This window comes from Sciurus vulgaris (assembly GCF_902686455.1).
Source record: "Sciurus vulgaris genome assembly, chromosome: 9".
Taxonomy (NCBI): domain Eukaryota; kingdom Metazoa; phylum Chordata; class Mammalia; order Rodentia; family Sciuridae; genus Sciurus; species Sciurus vulgaris.
Genome location: NC_136469.1, coordinates 140,298,535 through 140,317,835, shown reverse-complemented (window position 1 = coordinate 140,317,835; position 19,301 = coordinate 140,298,535). Strand labels below are relative to the sequence as shown.

Genomic DNA, 19,301 nt, shown 5'->3' with positions numbered 1-19,301 from the left:
CGGTGGCGTCACTTCCGCCGGGGCGTGGCCGCGGCGCGCAGGCGCACGGGGCGGTTCCGAAGCGAGTTCTGCCCCGGCAAGTTCGAGAGGCTGCGGCGGCGCTGGCGGGCCGCGGCGGCTCCACGTGCTCCCGGCTGCCGGTTGAAACCGTTGGCAGGCGCCGGCCGAGGTGAGCGGCGGCGGCCAGGGGTCTCCGAGGAGGAGGGCTGCGGCCGCACCCGCGTTTGCACCGTCGGGCCCTCGGCGGGCTCCTGCGTTCAGACTGCGCACCCGGGACTGAGGAGCCCCGGGCTTAGGGTGGCCGTTTCGTCCCGGGTTTAAAACGCAGAGGCCCTCGGGCCTGACCAAACCGGGTCGGTTGCATCCCGCCGCGCTGGGATCTGGCTTGCTGCACGCCGGGAACAAGGCTCTGCGAGTCTCGGGAGCTCGGTTCCTAAGGAGAGGCCTTAGGACCGGTGGTCGAGAGCACCGACGAAAGACCCGCGTGCCAGTCGGGGTTGTCATTAACTGGACGTGAGACCTGGTGCAAGTCACTTAACCTCTTTGTGCCTGTGTCACGCATGAAGAAGAATGGTGTAGAATCTAACTTGGGAGTCCGGAGGGTTACTGGGGTAGAAACGTGTTAACCACCGATGAGAGGGCTTGACACACGGTTGGTACTCAGCAAATGTCAGAAGATTTTGCAGCTCCTACCTCTGAGGAGAAGGGGAGGGAAGAGAGGCGCCGTGTGCTCTTAGAAGCCTTTGTGCAGAAAAGGCCCCCCGTGGGGACTTGTTCACACTGGGCCGGCCTCCCTGTGTCTAGCATGGTTTCTGACAAGTGCTATTCATTCAAGTTAGAGAATGCTGTTTGACAGTGCAGGTGATGTACTGAGTGGGGTGAGAAAGTCTGGAACTGAGAGGCAGAGGCTTGGCTGAAGTTCTCTGAGCCCTGCTTTGGCTCATCTGTTAAGTGGAAATAGGGGCACCTACTCCCAAGTGCTTGTGCAGGGGTCAAAGGAGAGGTTGAAAGCACATTGCAGCCCTTGCACCCCACATGCAAAGGTTTAGTGGCAATAATGGACAGGGTGTGCTTGGGTGTTCTTCACATTGCAGCCCTTGTCACCCCCACATGCAAAAGTTTAGTGGCAATAATGGACAGGGTGTGCTTGGGTGTTCTTTCAGACCATACCTGTGGTTTCGTGGAATTCTACCCCTGGAAGGGACTTGGGTCTCTTCTTATTGGCTTAACCCTTTGCTTTACAAATGGGGAGAACTTGAAGTTGAGTTTGTTGTTTGTTTTGTATTTTTGACACAGGGTCTTGCTATGTTGGCCAGACTGGTCTAGAACTTGTGAGCTCAGTCCTCCTCCCTCAGTCCTGGTGTAGCAGGGGCTGCAGGTGTGGCCACTGTGCCAGCAGAACTTGAAATTTGGGGGGTTTATTTTTCCTTTTGTTGCGGATTGGACTCAGGGTTGCTTTACGACTGCTCTGCATCTCCATCCCTTTTTATTTTGTATTCTGAGACAGGGTCTTGCTAAGTTGTTCCCACTGGCCTCAAGCTTGTGATCCTCCTGCCTCAGCCCCCTGAGTAGCTGGGATCACAGGTGTGTACCACGTGTCTGGCTAGAACTTTGTAGTTTGAAGGGGCAGTGTTGAAGTTTGCATCCTCACTGAGCTTTGCGCTTGAATTGCCAGTCTGGCCCCTTAGATGGGCTGGTTTTGGTGGTAGTAATGGGGCATAGGTCAGTATGTGTGTTGGGGGGAGAATGTTTTTAACATACAATTTTTTAAGAAAATAAAAAACAACAAATGTAGTGGGAGGAATGTTAAAAAAAAGAATCCCTGCAAATACAGAACCAAACTTAGGAGCGTGTGTTCAGGGACCAGGGTGGATGAATAGACCCTTGAGGAACCACAGTATTCTGGAGTGCATTTCTGAAGACAGATGGATGAATTGAGGGTCCTTTTTAAAGGAACATTGGTTTGGGGAGGACTGGCTTTAATAGCATTGATATACAAATTAACAGGTCATAGGGAAACCTTCCTGTAGTTGGGTAGGGATGAAGCTTCCACAACTGGTATTTTGTTTGACTTTCCACACAAGCTTTGAGATGGATATTAGACCCATTTTACAAATGCATCGGCAGATGCAGGCTTCAGCTCAGGTCCTTCCTGAGCCCAGGCCCCGTCCAACCTAATATGACCACCGTTTTTTTAAAAGAAGACTAAGATGCCCAGAGTTTTTCGCAAGTTCCCAGCCCTTTCCTGGCCACTGCCTGCTGCCCCCAAATTCAGCGCGCTAATACCTGACAACTTCCCCTGTGTCGTGGTTCTCCTTGTCCAGTTTGCACTGCCTTCAAAATTAAGATTTAGGGCTCTAATATTTATGAAGGAAAATATGTTATTTCCCCCATTTTGGATGAGGATCTCAAGTTCCCGGAGTAATGGCCAAGCAAATGGCAAAGATGTGACAGGCAAGATAGTGGTGGAATGGGGCCTGCTGCCTTGTCTTGCAGGCTGTCTGGACCACTTGCTGTGACTTTGGTAGATCACTTAACCTCCGTAGGCTTGCTCTTTCTCCAGTCAGTGGTTGTCGCAGCTGACGTGCATGTTGGGTGCACCCGTGATCGTTGAGTGGGAAGTGGCTTTGTGGAGAGCCAAGAGTCCTGTATTCTGTCCTCACGCCCTCGTATTTTTCTGGGATGTGGCACATGAAAGCTCAGTATGTTTACCAGACACATGAATAGACAGCCAGAAGCGCACAAAGCCAGAAGTGTACCTGGTAGCATAACCCTTACTGCACACTTGGCATTCAACAAATGTCACTGGACTGAGTCATAGATGTACCTGGCTCAAGAACCAGAGTATGCTCACAACCAGTCCAAGAGCACTGCTTTCTGTTTCTTCCTCTTTCAGCATGGCCACATCTCTAGAGAAGAGCATGTGGAATCTCTGTGACTGTTGGAATCCAGCATTAGGTACACAGGGAGTTTAGAGTCAGTGAGGCAAAAGGGGGTTTTTATTGAGATCCAACCCCGTTAAAAAATGCTGTCTTCTTATACTTTGGGCTAAAAGTTGAAATAAATATCTGAGCCTTAAGTGTGTCGTCTTCATGCAGTTTTAAGCTTTTGTAACTTCAAAAGCATAAATGGTATGCATAAAACTTACCAAAAATATCATTTGAAAGTTTCATTATTTAAATTCCATTCACATTTATCTTGTCTTGTGGAATTTGAATAACAGGTTTTTTTTAGGCCATGTTTGCTGTCTTTAGTTAGTACATGATATCTGTTGAAGTTTATAACATTAAACTTCTGAAACTGCTAAGCCTGCACTGGGACTTGGGACCCTGTCTGCTGGGCAGTTGAGCTGGTTTTCAGCTCATGCAAAGTGTTCACTTGGTAAATGAAAGGTATTTTCCCTAGGGACCAGGTCCAATTTGAGGCATAGTCAAGGTGACTTTTGGATGTTGCTGGGGTGTCCTCAGGGCTCTGAGTAAGCTTGCACATCTTACCTCATAGGTCAAGCAGGTAGACACACTGTTCTGAGTTCATGGCAAGTATAAAAATCCCAAGGAAGGCAGGCAGAGCCTGAGTTCTGACTTCCATGCAGTCCATTCATTCTTCCTTAAAATAAAAGACCCAGTGAAAATGGTTGGAGAGAGATTTTTCAAATGGACCTGTGATCCGATTCTTGTGCCCTCTGAGTGGTGTGCACACAGTATGGATAACTTCCAGAGGGATGACATGTATAAATCTTCTGAGCATCTTTTTTGTCAATACCATTAGCTTTCTTTCAGTATATTTTGTTTCCTGCTGTCCTGCCCAGGTCTCTTAATTCCTGATCTTCCATGACAGAACTGTTCAACTCTTGTGGGGAACTGAATCCTAAGGTTCACTGAAGTTTTTCTCCCCACTCTTCTCTGTTGCAATCAAGAAACAAAGTATCCTCACAGCACAGGTTGTAAAGCTCTGAGCCATATTTAAGTTTGCAGGGATGTTTGCCTTATGAAGTTGCTTTAAACTTTTCCAGTAGATGTTTTATTTCGTTGCAGTGGCTTCTATCATGTGTGTGTGTGATGGAAGTTCATTTCCTGGTGACTAACCAATGATCTTCTCTTGTTCTTAACCCAAAATTGCACCCCCAGACTCTGAGAGTGTGATGTTGATCCTTGTTCCAGCCCTCATTCTCCCTTATGAGGCAGAATGGCAGTTTTTGTTGCCTGACATTTATTGAACTCCATCTGCCTTATGCAGAATGGTAAGCTTAGAGGGAACTGGGTCATGGTCAATGTGTTCCCAGCTCCCGGAGCTTGTGACTCTAACACTCATCTTTACAGTAATCAGATAAGAGGACGATAGTAGCATGTGCCCTAGGGTTGTAATGTCTGTGTTCCTTGGGATTTGGTGCCAGGCATAGCTGACCATGTGCCTGCACTGATGAGGGAAGATTAGTAAAGCGATAGTAATAGCAAACTGTGGAGGGGACCCAGCACACCCAGGGTCAGTGGGCCTGCTGTTCGACCTAGTGTAAAAGGTGACCTGAAGTCTGACAGAAGTCTGTGGGGCAAGAGGCATGTTCAAGAGACCAGCTGGGCCGTTGCGAACCCTGGAGAGGTGGGCAGGGTGTACATTTCCATTCAAGGCTGAATCAGGATGTGAGCAGCCATTCAGCATCCTTGTTAGGTGTGACCTCACCAGCTATGATCTGGAACATGGCGGTGGAGGGCAGATGGCAGTTCATGCATGAGGATCCCTGTAAACCAAGGGTAGCTCTTTTATGTGGAAGGATTCTTGGGTGGGGTCTGACCTCGAAGTAAACAGTGTTGACTTGAATCCTCTCTTCTGTTCTCATAATGAGGAAGACAGGGCTGGGCTAAACAGTTCTCAACATTTTTGCTGATTTATAATGTAAAACAATGTTCTTTTAGCAGCTAATGCTTAAAAGTTTATATAAGCTTATCACCTGTGAATGATTTTGGAACCTCGAGGATTTATTTTTAGACTTTTCCCCTTGTGCAGCTCTCTGTTTTTCCCCTACTGTGTTCTTATTATGTTTGGGATCTGGAATAGTTTGCAGGGTGTACTGACATTGCAAGGCCTTTTTATAAGTTTCATTGTGTATATTTTATATAGAGAGAATGGGAGGGAGGAGATCTTAAAGGTATTAGAGAAAGCAAGATATATCACTATTGCCCCCAAAGCTCTGCCAATCTGCCAAGGTTAAATTTGTTTCTGATACTGTGTATCCTGGGGCAAGTTTCTTAATCTTTCCGGGTAAATTTTAAACAATAAAAGTTCTTTCCTCATGGGGTTTGTGTGAGGGCTGCTTTCTCTGATGCACGTAAACAGTTAGAATAGAGCCTGGTACATGGTAAGCGCACATTCAACAAATGTTAGCAATTATCATTAGTGATGGTTTACTTACATGGGTGATAGGGTTGTTCATAGATGGCTGATCAACTTTGAATCTGTTTTTTTCATGTGAAATTAGGTTAAAAAGTTCACTGTACTCAGAGCATGGTGCACACATCAGTAATTACAGGTAGGTTGTGGCAGGAGAATCACAAGTTTAAGGTCAGCCTTGGCAACTTAGCAGGACCCTATCTCAAAATTTAAAAAGTTAAAAGGGCTGGCAGTGTAGCTCAGTGGTAAAGGGCCCCTGAGTTCAATTCCCAATACTGCAAATAAACCAAGTTAGTTGTATGGATCATTTGTTAGAAGTTCAGCTTTTTTTTTTTTTCTTTTTTTTTTTTCTTTTTAGGACAAGAGTTAAAACCTATCTCCGATAGAGAGAAAATATTTAACCATTTAGCTAAAAATGGTATTTTTTACATGCAATGCATGTGGTGAATCAGTGAAGAAAATACAAGTGGAAAAGCATGTGTCTGTTTGCAGAAACTGTGAGTGCCTTTCTTGCATTGACTGCGGTAAAGACTTCTGGTAAGTTCTGCATAATTCATCAGTGAAGGTTCATAAAATATTTGAAGCTTTGGTCCCACAAAACTTAGAAAAATAGAGGCAAATTTGAGAAAAGGAACTTAAGGGGAGGGGGAAAAGAAAAACTTCATAGAGCCCACTGACTAAAATTGGTGTGGTTCTTAAAAAAAGTCTTATGCAACTACATCCTTTTTAAAGTGATGTTTTAAAGAAGAGGCCAAGGGCAGGGGAACTAGAGCAGCCAAGCATGTTACGGATTATGCCGTTGCCGCCGTCAGTAAGCAGGCCCAGGGGTGTGTGTACCCAGGTGCTCAGAGCCAGGTTTCGGGGCTTCAGAGCAGTTTGTTAGAGCAGTGCTGTGCTGAACTCCTCCCACAGAAGAGAAGAACTGCAGCCAGGAAGTGAGATAAGGAAGCAGAGTGCTTGTGCAGGGGACAGGTGTGAGCAGTGCCGCGGCGGGAGTAGCATGCCGGCTCTAGCCGGGCCCCCGACCTGTGTCACTCTAACGGTGGGACTCGTGCTCTCTTTGAAGGGGTGATGACTATAAAAACCACGTGAAGTGCATAAGCGAAGATCAGAAGTATGGAGGCAAGGGCTACGAAGGTAAAGCCCACAAAGGCGACGTGAAGCAGCAGGCCTGGATCCAGGTGCGGCTCCCATCCCCTCGGCGGCCTGTCTGACCCCTCCTCCTCCTTCAGAAGCCCAGGAGACCAAGAGCAAGTGTTCATCCATGTAGACCAGTCTGGAAGCATCAGGTCTTAGCATGCTGAAGGCCACTTAACGTCTTGAAAGAGTTGTTTTCTAACTGTTAATACAACTCGGAGGCGTTTTATCTTTAATCTGTGTGTTTTACACATTTCTTCCTAAAGCATTTGAGAATTCTCTCTGCTTTCTTTAGACCAGAAAATTAAGTAGACACTTTCTAATTTTTCTCTTGCAGTGTTAATGCGACTTTTGTAACTCATTTGTTAATCTCATGTCTGCTGTCAGGATCAGGCAAAATAGACACTTTGATAGGTATAGGGAATTTCCTACTTAAATAAAATAAAAATATGTACAATAAAAAGTGGCTGAAGCAATGAAATCCCTATTTGAGAAGCATAACCCTTTGCAGAATGAAAGGCAGGAGGGAAGATTTAGAAAGGAAATAGAGAATAAAGACAATGTTATCTATGTGGAGATTTTATTTTTTCCTAAAAACCAAATTAATAGTTTCTGATACTAACTTTCTGAAGTGGCATACTCCTGAGATGATAATTCTGTTAACAAAGGCTTTGTGGTGTCTGCCCAGGGCAGGTTGAAGAGCTGGTGAACCTGTGTTTTAATTATGACATTGGGTCGGTCCCTCTGTTATCCTGAGAACAGGTGGCGTTTCTGGGTGCTGGGGCGAGTGTAATTCCACCTCTGCTGTCCTCACACTCAAAAGAAGTCCTCGAAAGCAGGGCTGGGTGAGCTGCGACCCTGTGGAGCAGAGTCACGTGCATCTGTGCTTGTTATCTTGGCCACACTAACGCTCCGAGGGCTGCCATACTTGGGGCAGAACCTGCGAAGCTGGGTGTTGAGTGTTCACGACAGGAGGGGTTCGCTGACTCTTGCTCTATGCTGCAGTGGCCCTCTTGTAGATCAGGAGCTTCACTGGCTCTGTCCGAGCTGCTGGTCCACCCCATGCCCCGTGCTCTTCGCAGGTGGGTGAGAGGATGTGTTGAGCGGGAGGATGCGCTGTGGCCGTTCCTGCAGACATGGGTTTGGAGTTCTCTTCTTTCCCTTTATTTCCCTCATTAAAAAAAATAGAATGAAGGAATCCAGTCAGATGGATCCCTGTTCTCTACACACTGCAGCCATGTTACTAAGTGCTGGGACCTTTTCTTTCATGATCAGCCTTGACCGTTTTGTCCCCCAGCTCCTTGTGTCTTCGTCTGGCTCTGCCCGTGGGTTTGGAGACTTGCTGTCTTCGGCGCTCTCTGGAATGCCGCTCCCCGGGTCCCATCCGGTCTGCAGCTGGCCTCACAGACCTTGCCCATTTCATCTTCAGCAGTCTGCTCTGCTTCTCTTTATCTGTTAATTTTGGTAACTTTCTTGTTTAAATAGAAAAAAGTAGCTATTGAATTTTTGGAAAACAAAAAAATAGTCAAGTATTAACAGAAAAATCACAGAGATGAAAACAACACATGATCCAAACACCAGTCAGCCAGAGTGGCCCAGCGTGTGTGCAAGTTTGCTGGGCAGTATCCACGTGCCTGAGTGTGTAGACTTGGACCCTGGAGAAGCGTCTCACTCACTGGGCCTGGTGTTTTCCTCTGGCCTTTGTCACCAGTGCCCCATTGTCTTCTGCGCGCCACTCTAGCAGGTGTTGGGCTAGCCCTGTTCCTGTCTGCCTTGCCTCTTAGTTGTTGCTGCCTGGGTGCCTCGTGTGGCTTTGTCTAACTCTGTCTTAGGACCCTGTCTCCATAGTTTCTGATCTGTTTATGTGTAAATTCTTTTTTCTTATACAGGGACACGTTCCTGTATCATATTTGATGAGCTTTATTGCCCATCTGAGTTGGCTCACTGGTGACTGTCTCTCCTGTCTGCTGACAGGTCTAACCTCAGTAATTATTTCCTCTGCCTTTATTGGGATTGCTGAAGTGTTTTATTTGCTCTTGCTATTTCAGGTTTATTTATTAGATCTTAATACTACTGTTCTCAACTTATACCCTGTACGATTTATTTTTTATGACTCTTTTGATCATGTTTGATTTGTGTATATATTTTTTAGGGTTTTATCTTTTTTTGCCATAATAAAATATATATACTTTTAATACCTTTATTTTATTTATTTATTTTTATGTGGTGCTGAGGATCAAACCCAGTGCCTCACACGTGCTAGGCAAGTGCTTCACCATGGAGGCATACCCCCATCCCCGGTGAAGAAATGTTTACCATTTTGTAATGTACTTACATTCAAGTACATTCACATCATTCTTAAGCCATTGCTGCTGTCCCTCTCCAGAACGTCCATCTCCCAAACTGAAACACTGTCCCCACTAAACACTGACTCTTCATACCCACTTCATTCTTCTTTCATGTATTTTTTTTTTTTTTTTTTGGTGGTGCTGGAGATTGAAGCCAGTGCCTCACAGGAGCTCAGCAAGTGCTCTATCATTGAGCCACGTCCCCAGCCCCTCCATTCTACTTTCCGCCTCTGCTTGCCTGTTCCAGGGACCTCACATGAGTGGAAGCATGCATGCTTTGTCCTTTTGTGACTGACTTATTTCCCTTAGCATAATGTCAGGGTTTGCTCATGTTGTAGCATCTATCACAGTTTCTCTCCTCTTTGAGGCTGAAACACATTCCACTGTTCATCCATTTACCTGTCAATGGACACTTGGTTCTGTTCATATCCCTGCCTTCATTTCTTTGGGGCGTGTCCCTGCAGTAGACTCATTGGATCCTATGGTAGTTCTCTTGGTCATTTTTTTTTGAGGCAACTGTATACTGTTTTCTGTAGCAATTGCATCATTTTACATTTCCACCAATAATGTATAAGGGTTGCAATTTCTCATCAACACTTTTAATTTTGTTTTTATTTTTCATAATAACCATCCTAATGGGTGTGAATTGTATTTCACTTATGATGAGTGATGTTGAGCTTCTTTTCATGTTTTAATTGACCATTTGTACTTCTCAGGAGAAATGTCTATTCAATTAGTTCATTACTCATTTTTTAATTAGGGGTTTTTTGGTAAGAGTGCAATTTTTTTTTTTTTTTTTTTAGGATAAATGAAAAGATCTAAAATTATTAACACTCTATAAAGCAGTCATTTGTAACATGCTTCAGTAAGTAGCATAACAAGTTTTTGAGTTACTGATACAAAGAATTTCAACAGCAAACTTAGAGCTTCCTTTAAACACAACATTTGAGACAGTGAATTGAGGCAGACGTGCTGCATCTGAGAAAAATACTCCTTATGAATATTAATACTCAGCTAAATATAATCCCTCGCACTGTGACTTGACCTTTTAAATTGGATTAAGCCAACTTTGGACAAGGCACCAGTGGAGGAAGGAATGGGACTCAAAGTTGGAATAGCTTGAAATGCCAGAGACAATCAGGAGACCTGTTTGAGGAGAGCAATTACATATCAGAACAACAGGAAAAAATGTCTTAAATTAAAAAATGTTTCAGAGCATATACATCAGCACCATGGTGAGTTGAAACTTCTTTAACAAGGTCTAGTCTGAGAAATGCATATAAATGAGAATTTAGAGAGCCAAGACACTCCTTTGTCTTGCTGAGTGTAACGGTATGGCTTTGCAATTTGTTTAGGGTCAATTACAGGTCCTACTAAATTGCAGGAACTTCAGAAATAATGGTCTCTTTTTTAAAAAGGTATTGCTTATTTATAATAAATGACTTTCTTTAAAATATTTGACCAGGTAAAAGCTCATGAACATCACACTGACTTCCGTGTTTTACCTCTCAAATACACCTGAGAAAACTAAGAAAAACACAGTTTTCCTCACTTTCTAAAAACTCTTTTCCAGAGGTTGTTGACTCTTTTCTAAATGAAATACTTGGGCAATATTATTGCTAAGGACAAACTGAGGGACTGCTTCTCACTTAAACCAAATGGAAAGAAAACTTAAAATGATCTGCTATGAACTTCAAGGCAGAACACTGCTCAAACTGAGTGAATCAGAGGCCCTTGGCTAAGTGGGAGTGAAGTGTGATTACCCACCTGACCCAGCCTGGTTTTTGGAGTAAATCCATATCTTGTAGCTTTGCTGAATTGGTTTATGAGTCCTAACAGTTGTTGGTGTTGACTGCGTAGAGTTTTTTGTATGCAGAACTCAATTTCTCCATACAGGCCATCTGTGAACAGAGATGATTTTGCCTTGTCCTTTCCAGTTAGGAAGCTGTTGTTCTTTTTCTTGTCAACTGCTCTGTCTAGGACTTCAGTTCCATGTCAAATAGAAATTGATATAGTTTAAAGCATAGGCAGTGATATAGAATCTGGGTTTCAGATGTGAACTCTTGGGCCAGGGCAAGGACTTTTAGTTTGGCTTTCATGAAACTCATGGTTTGGTTATTTATTGTTTTATTTTTTTGTAGAAAATTAATGAATTAATAAAGAAACCCAATGTCAGCCCCAAAGTGAGAGAACTGTTAAAGCAAATTAGTGCTTTTGACAACGTTCCCAGGAAAAAGGCCAAATTTCAGGTATGGATTTGACTGACTTCCTGAATGGGGGCTTTTTAGCCCAATAGGGACTGAACTTGTGTGTACCTGTCAGAGTGGGATAAATGGTTCTTTTTCTTTTTGTCCTTTACAGAATTGGATGAAGAACAGTTTAAAAGTTCATAATGAATCCATTCTGGAGCAAGTGTGGAATATCTTTTCTGAAGCTTCCAGCAGTGTAAGTTAGATCTAATTTTAGATTTGCAGTGTGGTGGGAATAATTAGTAATAATGAAATGGGAATGTGTATATTTGGAGGTCAAGGTAGCCTTCTTTTTCAGAGAGCCTCTGTGTCTTCATTTATGGAAAAGAATAAACTGAATGCCCTGCAGGGAAGAGTTCCTTACTGTAAAGTGAAAGTTACTTAATCCTAATATTTGATAACGGTCCCAGCTGACATGTAAGGGCTGGCATAGCTTTCAGGCAGTTGATGTGTTGGAAAGAACAGGAGTTTGAACTTCTGACAGCCCTGGTTCAAAGCCCTGCTGTGCTGTTTGCCAGGTGTACGATCCTGGGCACTTTATTTAACTCTGAGCCTTGGTTTCCTAATCTAAAATACGTGACAGTAATGCTCATTCATTTATTCCTGTTTACCTGGGCCTGATGTGTGCCAGGTCCTCAACAAAAATAGAAAGCATCTCAGGAGGTGGTGGTGGTGCTATGAAGAGAAACCAAACAGGGCAAGGATCTAGCAGCCGGTAGACCTTTGGACGCAGGGTGAGGGTATGAAGGTGCCATGGGAGAGTTAGGCAGACCAGCATGCCCAGTCTTTAGTGAACGTCCGTCTCCTCCTTTCTGGCGGAGAGCCAATCTTATTCCAATAAGCCCAATCAACCACCTGCTAGGTGAAAACGATTTGAAAGAGAGACCCAAATGTGGAATACACATACAGGGGAGTTTGGTTGGATATAGTTCAACCACGTTATTGGTCACTGTTAATTCACAGGTTTTTTTCACTAATTCAGTTATACTTTGCTCCTGTTTGAAGCTTATATGCTGCTTAGAGACTCATATCAATAGTTTCAAAAAACAGCAGGGCTCTGACTGGTCTTATTCTAATCAAATTTTTAGGAGTTGTTTGCTTTATGCAGAGAATAGTTTTTGGTGACAAATTGTGGTCAAGTAGTAGACAGCCCCTGGTACCCTCATCTTTGTCGGTGGTGGCTGGGTGTGGCTGCCGGTGCCTTTGCCCAGTGATGATCTGTGCATCCTGGTTTGGTGGGACAGAGCCAAAGGTCCTGGGGCTTCATTCATCCATGAGTCAAATGCCTGTCCTCCCGGAACTCTGTGCCATTGGGGGCTTTTCTGTCCTTTTTCTCCCCCGTGGTGGTTGGCGATGGTCCCTGCGCATGCAGCTGTAATTAGGCCGTGGGCCTTGCAGAACTGCATTCTAATGGGTTGGAGGCTTCCCTTGTAATGTCAGGTCCAGGAAGTGTGGGTGAAGAGACAGAAGGCAGGGAGGGAAGGACTTTTGTGTTAACAGAAGAGTCAGGCAAGGCGCCTCAGGACAGCATGGAATGAAGTAGAAAGTGGGAAGGAACTGGTTTGCTTGTGCACCGAGCGGCTGCTAGGTGGGTGAACGCGCACCTCCCATCTCGCATGCTGGAACTGGCGTGGGCGTGGGATGAGGCACCAGCTAGAGGTGTGGTCTGCACTGGGGAGAAGGGAGGCTGAAGACTTCAGCACTTGGTGACTTGGCCACCCCCCCAACCAAGGGCCATGTGTCTTGGTGCTCAAGCTGGCATTGTTGGGGTGCAGCGGAACGCTGAGGAAGGTCACTGGAGGTGTGTGCCCTTGACGGGGACATTGGGGCCTGACCCCTTTCCTCTGTTTCCTCGCTCACAAGGTGAGTACTTTGCTTCCCCATGTACTCCTGCCATGAAGTGTCATCCTTGCCTGCAGCTCTGAGCAATGGGGCGGCTCCATCTTGGACCAAACCTCTGGAACCTTGAGCCACAATAATTGCCTCAGGGATTTTTATTTCAATAACGGGAAACTGATTAACACATTATAATAATACCTTACCAGAAAATATGAAAAGAAAGGCAGGATAGATGTGAAGTTTCCTCCTGAGTCTGTTTCCATCCTTGGCCTCTTTCCCCATGATCCTTGACAGCCTTTGTCTCTGAACATGGCTGAGTTCCCAGTGCTGCTTTGCAGGTGTGGTGTGGTAAGGTCTGAGTGCTTGCACTCTAGTGAGAGCTGCCCTTCTTTATTTGGCCCTCCACGGAAGACTGTAGATAACCTGCCCCACATTGTCTAGCTGATGAGGAGCAGGGTGGGACTTGCATGTATCCCTGCTGCTGAGTGTTGGCCCCTGCCTTCCTCTGCAGGTGGTAGGGCTCCTGGAGCCATCTGATTCATTGCCCTGGCTCATCTCCCAAGGGAGAGGAACTCAGAGTGCATCAGGGAATGGGGCTGAGCCGTGCTAATGTCATGTTATAAGTAGATCTGTGTGCTGATCTTCATTGGGTAACACAGGAGACAGAAGATCTGTCTCATTCCATTTAGTTTTCTTTCGTTCTGTATTGGTCTATTTTCTGTTGCTATAACAAAATGCCTGAGTCTGGGTGCTTTAAAAAGGAAAAAGAGTCTTATTTAGCTCACAGTTTTGGAGTTTGAAAGGCCGAGATTAGGCATCCCATGTGTTCAGCCTCTGGTGAGTGCTCCCCTGGCTACATCTGAGCATGGCAGATAGCTTCATATTTGTGGAAGGGATCACATGATAAGACAGGAAGCCAGAGAAATTCACAGGACTAGGCTTGCTCCTTTTATAACGAGAGAGAGAGAAAGAGAGAGAGAACTAATTCACCTGGAGAGACCAGCATCGCTTCCTTCTCAGGCAGCCTCCCCAGTGACCTAATCACCTTCCGCCATCCCTACCTCTTAAAGGTTCTCCACTGCAAGGCTGCCACGCTTGCAGCCTGTCAGCCTGTGAAGGACACGCCAGTCACTTCTAGACCTGGAGGGTTGCTGCTCGCCTCCTCATGTTCTGTGCGGGGTCCCTGGCCGTCTCTCTAAGGGCCATCTGGGTAGCGATGGTGGTAGCACTCCCTTGGCTAGCGTTGATGGTTTCCAGAACTCTCCACATACGTTGGGTTGGCTGGTCCAGCACCCATGGTACAAGGCACACAGTGTCTTTCCTCATTTTATTCACATCCCAGTGGGGTGAGTGTGATTACCCTTTATTTTCAGATGAAGAAATAGGCTTGGAGCAGATAAATAACTTGCCCTAACTAGTCACCTGACTAGTAATAAACAGAACTGGAACTTGAACCAGGCCTACAGACACGTAGATCTATGATTTCCACCCCACCTGAGTGCTCTTTTCCCACCTGAATGAAAGATGAAGAGTGAGTACAGATCAAGGTCAGACGTAGGTGATTAAGGGTTCTTCGTTCTTTCAATCTCAAGTGGAATGAAAGGGTCTCTTCAGCACAGAGAGGGGTATGGACTGGGGAGTTTTCTTGCCGCTTGACATTTTTATCGCCATGTTTTCACTGTTGGGAACTATCAAATGGTAAGTGATAGAAGCATTTTTCTTGAACAGTTCATTTTGTAGATGCAGGTAATGATGTGAATGTCTGATTTCTCACAGACGTGTTTCTTGGTTTTGCTTAACAATCAGGAGCTGGTCAGTAAGGGGCAAGATCAACAGCCTCCTAACCAAGTGGCAAAGTCACGTTCAGAAGCCTCCACCAAGGTTCCAACATCTTCTAAAGCTAATGACTCCATGGAAAAGGAATCAGAGGCAAAGAAGAATAAAAGAGAAAGGAAGGAAGAACGACAGAAGAACAGAAAAAGGGAAAAGAAAGAACTGAAATTAGAAAACCATCATCAAGACACTTCAAAGAGCCAGAAGCCCAAGAAACGTAAAAAACGACAGGAGGCTGAAGTTGAGGCTGAAGGGCAGAAGGCCTCTAAGGCCAATGGCTCAGCAGTGAAGAAGGGCAAGAAGAAGAGGGGTCAGGGCAAGCAGGCAAGAGAAGAGGAAGCCAACAGAGTCGGGGGCCCCAAGGAGGACCCCAGCAAGGTTGAGATGAAGACAGCTGTAGGAAGAAGAAAGCGAAAGCTCTCGATAGGTACATGGCCGTGCTCTGGGTGTCATCAGGGTGGTCAGGCATGAACTTGCACTTTGAACCAGGGAGGGTCAGGCTGACCTGTGCCTCCTACCTCACTCCCCCTCTCCAGGATGCAGGATGATAGAACCCATGGTCCTGGGCTGCTGGAAGATAAGGGTGGTTGGCCCTGTCGGTTGAGCGTGGCAGGCCTCTCCTTGGGTGGCAGCAGCTATCAAATGCAAACCTTTTTAAAAAATGTTTTCTGAACACTTAGCTGAAACAGATTCTAAGATGAAAAAGATGAAGTTCCCAGAACAGTCCGAGGCTGGAGAACCAGAAGACGATGAAGCTCCCACAAAAGGTATCTGCCATCATTTGAAAAGCACCGCCCTACTTAGGCTAGGGAAGGGGCTGACAGAGATGTCCCTTTCCAGGGGTGGATCAGGTACTTGGGCAGGGTCATGCCCTCCAGAGGCACATCTAAGAATTTAAAGCAAAAATCAGTGCTCTGGGGTTTGTGAGTCTGTATTATAGTGCCTCTGTCCCTCGTCTGAGGAAAAAGGGAGAATAATCTGGATTGGAAATATGTATGTTAGATTTTCATTACTATACCAAATACCTGAAACAGTCAATTTATGAAGAGAGAAGGTTTATTTTGGCTCACAGGTTCAGTGGTCTTGGTCTGTGGTTAGTTGGCTGCTATTTTGGGCCTATGGTGGGGAGTGTGTGGTACAGCAGAGTGGCTCACTTCCATGGCCAGGAAGTAAAAGGAAGAGGAAGAGACTGGGTCCTGCAGTGTCCTTCAAGGGCATGACCCAGGGATCAGGAAACCTCACGGGAGGCCCCACTTCTTAAAAGGTTACACTGCCTCCCTGTAGCTCCCCACCGGGACCTAAACCTTTAACACATGGGCCTGTAGGGAACATTCCAAATTTCAGATCCACATGAGAGCAGCCTTTGGAATTTAAGATGGACCTGGATGGCTTTCCCAGATGCTGTTGGCTCCTGCCTTCATGTTGTTCTGTAAGCGCTGGCCCCTCCTGTTGTCCAGAAATACCCCAAAGTCCAGGCAGACCCGACTGCCCTTTCCTAGCTCCGAGTCTGTTCCTGGGGCCTCCTTACCTGAGCTCCGTGGGCACCCCACTCCCTCAGCCACCACAGGTGCTCTTCAGATGCAGCCCCTGGCCTCCCAGGCTCCTGTTACCTCAGCCTCATACGTGGGAAGCACCTGCTTGCTTGGGCCTGAGGCTTTCCCTCCTGCTGGGAAGTCTGTGTGCTTTGCCCACCCAATGCTGTCAGTCAGGAGTGGGCCCAAGGACTCAGCTGGGCACTGCAGCTTTATTAGTGGGGGTCACTAACTGCCACGTTGGATTAGATCTCTGGGCCTGAGCCCCACTCCTAACTTTGGGCATTTGAACAACAGACTGTCGGACTGGGGTTATAGCTTAAGAGCAGAATGCTTGCCTAGTGTGTGTGAGGCCCTGGCCCTCATCCCCAGCCCCATAAGAGGAAAACAAGGGTTTATTTTAAAGCTATTGTGGATTCACATGCAATTGTAAGAAGTGATTGAGGCTCCACCGTGCTCATGTGCCCGTGGGCCACACCTTGCAGCCCATAGTGCATGTCAACCCGGACGTGGGCATCGAGGCAGGCACAGGGCAGAGATTGCTGCATCACGGGATGCCCCTGCCACATCACTCCCCACCTCAGTCTGTCCTCCATTTCTGAAACTTCTGGAAGGCGTGTAAGTGAGGTCGTGTCACAGGTGACTCTGATTGTCTCCTTCTACCAGCGTTCTTCTCTGGCGACTTGTCAGGGTCACTGCAGTATCAGTGGTCCATTCCTTGCTCTGCTAAGTCACACCTCACGCAACAGATGCCCCACAGTTCTTTCCTGTTCACCTTGAAGGCTGTCTGGTTGTTTCCAGCATTTGGTTATTATAAGTGCAGCTGCTGTGAACATTCATGTGCAGGTTTTGCAAGAGCATAAGTTGGTCACCCTGTGTAGATGGCCAGTAGTGTAGGGCTGTGTACACCATCTTGTGGTAACACGTTTACTTTTTCAAAGACACTGCCGGGCCTGGGGCTCTCAGTAGAGCGCTTACCTAGCATGCATGAGGTCCTAGGTTCAGTCCCAGCAGTGCAAAAACCCTAAAATCAAACAAAAACCTAGCACATGCAAGGCCCTGAGTTGGATCCCTATTTATCACCAAAAAAAAGAGAAAACCAGAAGTCCCCCTTTCACAGGGCTTTGTCCTGGTGCTGGTGCTCAGACTGCCCTTTCACTGCGGAGTCATCCTCGGAGGGGTCATTGGTGCTTCTCGCTTGGACTGAGGAGGAATTGTCTCCTGGTATTCGGTGCATGGGAGGGGCAGGTCATTTCCCAGGAAGCAAATGGTTGTGCAGAAATTGTTTCTTTGCCCTTCTGGTGATACAAGAAAACAAAATGTCTTACGTATTCTTTGTGTTGCAGGTAAATTCAACTGGAAGGGAACTATTAAAGCGGTCCTGAGACAGGCCCCAGAGGGCGAGCTGTCGATCAAGAAGCTAAGAAAAAAGGTGCGGGGTCCAAACACACCCAGCAACAGCTGGGGAGCCTTCATTTCAGTGTGTTTTAACCCAGAATACTAAGAGTGTGTTTCTAAGCTGCTCCTTTGTCCCTGTCTGGGGCAGGAATTGAGCCAAACCCATCACACAGCTTCCAGCCAGGACAGCTCCTAGATTTTGGACTTGCTGTCAAATTGAAGAGAGCCTCCATTTATTTAATTTTTATTATGTTTGAAAATGATTGTTGTGGATATTTTTCTCTCTTTTACTTGTTCCAAAGCAGTGTTTTCTGTGTTCTTTTGCTTTGTGTCTATGACACACAACTGTGGCACCAACACGGGCAGCTGCTGGTTTTCCCAGGTAGAGCACACCTGTGAAGCGGCACACTGCTGGGTTAAAGAAAACCTTAAGGTAAGTTTCCAGGACACATACGCCCCCTTGACCTCTGCTTTTCTTTGCTAAGGTTTTAGCTCAGTATTACACGGTGACAAACGACCGTCACAGATGTGAGGAGGAGCTCCTGGTCATCTTCAACAAGAAAGTCAGCAAGAACCCCACCTTCAAGTTAATAAAGGACAAAGTCAAGCTTCTGAAATGAGCACTTCACACTTAGAAACTGATCCCATGCTGTTGGCTTCTTCCTCTTACTGCTGTTTTAAAATGCGGAGGGAATTATAACAACTGAAATCTTGTTTTCTGAAGCTGTATTTTTAAGTTAAGGAAAAAATATATTTTTGTTAGAACTTTTATGAAAAAATAAAATATATTCTTGCCCAAAATTCCAAGTCTATTGTGGGAGAAGTCATTGTACTTTGAAAAGTACTTTGTGTGGGAAATTTTTTAAATGCGTTACAGTGGCAGTCAAAAAGTAATTTCTCCTGTGATCAGAATGAAAAGGACTCGTGTCAGCTACATAATTTCTGCACGTTTCCATCAGGGCTTTTTGTGTGCTTGATTCTCCGTGTTGTTACAGTGTCCTGTCAGTGGCCGTCTTTGACCCAGGAATGGCTGTGACAGTGGTCTTTGTGTGTGGTGATCCTTCCTTAGCCAAAAGTTCACTCCTCAGAGGAAGCTGGTCTGTAGCAGTGTAGCCCATACACACTGTGGCCAGTTGCCTTCAGCCAAGGACAGTTGGCATGGACTCCTGTTTAGGGGCGTGGCCTGTGGCCGGGAGCTGTAAGTGCAGGGAAATGGTCATTTGAGACCGAGTGCGCTGCTGCGCTGACCACTGCTGCAGTGCCCCCAGCAGACTGCACTGCTTTGGAGTGGTTCTGAGGCCTGGCTCTGCACTGCAGGGGATCTGCGTGCCACCTCTTTTTGATGTTGAGTAGGTTTTGCCCACACGTCCTTCAAACCTGGTGCTTCTGGTAAGACCCACCCCTTTAGCCAGTACTGTCAGTTCTCATCCTGCAGGTGACAGCAAGATGGACCTAGAGCAAGTGCTGCAGGAGGAGAGGACAGTGGTGTAAGGTGGAGTGGTCAGATGAGCCCAGGGAGCCAGCTTCTCTCGAGACCTGCCAGCTGAGCCAGTTCTCAGTGGGGATGTGCTGCTGTGCGG

At 46.2% G+C, this 19,301-nt stretch overlaps 1 protein-coding gene across 2 annotated transcripts; it reads left to right on the top strand.

Annotated features, from left to right (window-relative positions):
* The first annotated feature begins 23 nt into the window (after nt 1-23).
* Nucleotides 24-18,528, top strand: LYAR (Ly1 antibody reactive). 2 transcript variants are annotated; one of them, XM_079153883.1, is made up of 9 exons: nt 24-169; nt 5,744-5,922; nt 6,452-6,566; nt 11,012-11,119; nt 11,232-11,315; nt 14,765-15,218; nt 15,472-15,558; nt 17,670-17,755; nt 18,207-18,528. In XM_079153883.1, the coding sequence occupies exons 2-9, from the start codon at nt 5,801-5,803 to the stop codon at nt 18,339-18,341; spliced, it is 1,191 nt and encodes a 396-aa protein (XP_079010009.1). In that variant the 5' UTR covers nt 24-169; nt 5,744-5,800; the 3' UTR covers nt 18,342-18,528. The 2 variants fall into 2 exon arrangements, with proteins under 2 accessions (XP_079010009.1, XP_079010010.1); XM_079153884.1 differs by lacking the exon at nt 17,670-17,755.
* Nucleotides 18,529-19,301: the final 773 nt, after the last annotated feature.

Bases quoted from the DNA above. Each gene is read 5' to 3' on its own strand.
- LYAR (XM_079153883.1), top strand. From the start codon at position 5,801: ATGGTATTTTTTACATGCAATGCATGTGGTGAATCAGTGAAGAAAATA. The intron at 11,316-14,764 runs GTAAGTTAGATC...CTTAACAATCAG, and splicing joins TTTCTGAAGCTTCCAGCAGT to GAGCTGGTCAGTAAGGGGCA. The intron at 15,559-17,669 runs GTATCTGCCATC...TTTGTGTTGCAG, and splicing joins CGATGAAGCTCCCACAAAAG to GTAAATTCAACTGGAAGGGA.